This window comes from Penaeus monodon, chromosome 2, assembly GCF_015228065.2.
Source record: "Penaeus monodon isolate SGIC_2016 chromosome 2, NSTDA_Pmon_1, whole genome shotgun sequence".
NCBI classification, from domain to species: Eukaryota; Metazoa; Arthropoda; class Malacostraca; order Decapoda; family Penaeidae; genus Penaeus; species Penaeus monodon.
Genome location: NC_051387.1, coordinates 26,676,139 through 26,678,638, shown reverse-complemented (window position 1 = coordinate 26,678,638; position 2,500 = coordinate 26,676,139). Strand labels below are relative to the sequence as shown.

Below are 2,500 nucleotides of genomic sequence, written 5' to 3'. Positions count from 1 at the left end.
ATATATCTGCCACACTGTTTATTTCCGGATCTATTTATCTACCTGTCTCTCCACTTACCTGTTTGCCTCCCTATCTATCGATATGTATATATGTACAAGTATGTGACGACGAACTCACTTAACTCGTAGCGAAGAACTCCTGTGTTCAGGACACCATCGAAACTCTCTGCACCGTAAATGACCTTCATTTTTTTCTCTTCGAAAGCGATCTCGACGTTGGTGGTGAACGAGTCTGGCACCGTCGGCAATGGCTCTGAGGAAAGACATTCAGTGTATTCTTTAGTATTTATTTTAGTAACCCCATTTTCTGCTAGCTTGCAAATATTAATGGTATACTAGGATAACAGGAGATCATTATTTTAACCTTCAAAAAGAAAGTAATGCATAATGCAAGTGATGATAAGCTGAAATTCTTAATCTGCTCCCTCAACCCTCGTCCGTAACTAAATGAATAATCATATATATAACCAGGGCCGTCATTTCAGCGGGTAGGCGAGCGAGGTGAAAAAGGAAAATAAGCTATTTGAGGGGCATTTTTAGTCTCTAACCGCACCTATGTAGGTGTAATTTAGTAAAAATAAATAAAATGTTGTCTCTTAGGGTGTGGGGGCAAGCCAGACCTAGTGAGGGCAAAGCCCCTTCAATGTTTTATTGTTGTCTGCATTTTAGATTATTTTTAGTTTCATTATTTACATACATTTATCCACTACTTTTTACCTATTAATCAAGCATGATTATGCGGACACACCTGCTCTTTCCGCAGACCATCTTCATAGAATCCATTTCTTCACTTTTCTAAGACTGGCTTTGCGCAAATATCACTTCAGTTTTCAAGACTGTTTACAGGCCTGACCCCTTCAACCATCGCCACCAAATGTAGAAGTCTAGAGCTCATTATGTTAACACAATATGGATCACTTAAATACAACTTCTTGCAAAACAACATGAGTTACAAATTAAAAGTTTAATGTGGAATACAGCTCACTTTCATTTAGCCTGACAGTTCAACTATGACTTACGTGGCAATAAATATTAAACTCAAATTAGATTTAACATTCAAATTAGAGTTTTACAAAGCAGTAGGAGAAACTTCAATAGATCATAGCCTTTCTGATAAACGTAGTCTCCTCTCATTCGGAATTCTTGTTTCAAATTCATGAGAGGCAATGCCTTCTGAGATTTGTCACTAAGAGATGAAATGTCTTTAACTCTGAGATTTTATCTATGATTTCTCAAGAAAATGTCTTTGATAATGTATGACTTTGCCGGCGTTTAAAACAGGCCTGGACATATCTCACACGCGTAGGGGCTCTGTTTAAACTGTCCTTATGAGACGGGTAATAGCACTGCAGTTTTACATATGCTACAGAAAATTCCGCATTAGTTTAAAATTTTCTGAGATATATAAATGGGACCTAGTATACCTTGCACAGTGGCATAATAACAGCAAACATAAAGGATGTCATGTATATTTCTAAGATATCAAATATGTATTCTTATAATCCTAATATAAGTAAGATTCCTTGTTATACTATTTTCTAATCTATTATCCTAATAAATTATCATCGTAAGGTTAATTTTGAAATGTGACAAAAAAATCTTGGAATCAATTACTGTTTTTACATTTTTCAAAAATACTCTTTCGAGCATTTTGGTTTTGTGGCCTTGCGGGGTATTAATTTTAGCCCTTCCTTCTCTTACTTTTTATAAATGAACTCCTTGACGCTTTAACTCCATGCAGTGCCAACTGCATACTATTTAAAAAAAAAGAAGCTAAATCACAAACTGGAATACTTACTTGCTCTCAACACCAGAAATACCCGTAGAATATATATTTAAAAGATGCACTAGATAGCAAATTGACACAATTCGTGACTGGAACCGGTCCACAACACAGTAGACAGCTCCGCAATGCACTGACAAGCAAACTATACAGGCACCTCATAACTAACGAATAGTATTAATACACATTCTTGGATTTGTGTGGCCACTCTTTTTTCCCCTTAGGCGTTCTTAAAAATCATGGGAGAATGTATGAGAGAACAATCTCACATCTTGAAGAACTCCCTGAGATTTTATTAACAAAAAATATAAATATCAACAAAATGATTGAGAGGAAATTATTACAGCAGAACAAAAATTAATCGGCTGCAAGTTTTAGCCTCTGACAACTTACTGGTACTTTCACCGGGGTGCTCTGAGGGTATGCAAGCGGGCTCGATCTTTTTGAACCTCTCCTTCATCTTGGCGAATGCTTGAGTCCTTTCTCCAGGAGTCATTCTGGTGTTGAGGTCCTTTCCCGATGACGCTGCGACGATCACCAGAAGGACCGCCATCGCCAACAGGATTTTGCTGTTGTACTGTTAGGAAAGCGGTGCAAATATCACTTGTGTATGATGTAGTTGCTTAGTTAATAAGCAAATAAAGGTTCAATGATCAGTGGTTAAAACACTGTATACTAACACACACTCCTACATCACATACTGCATTAGGACACAGT

The 2,500-nt window shown here is 37.1% G+C and overlaps 1 protein-coding gene across 1 annotated transcript in view; it reads right to left on the bottom strand.

Moving 5' to 3' along the window:
• Positions 1 to 2,360, bottom strand: part of LOC119582087 — a gene marked incomplete at its 5' end in the record, with an annotated part of 51,823 nt that extends 49,463 nt beyond the window's left edge. Inside the window, 2 exon segments of the mRNA XM_037930337.1 lie at positions 119 to 253; positions 2,177 to 2,360. Of these exon segments, the coding sequence (XP_037786265.1) occupies positions 119 to 253; positions 2,177 to 2,360 (319 nt within the window).
• Positions 2,361 to 2,500: the final 140 nt, after the last annotated feature.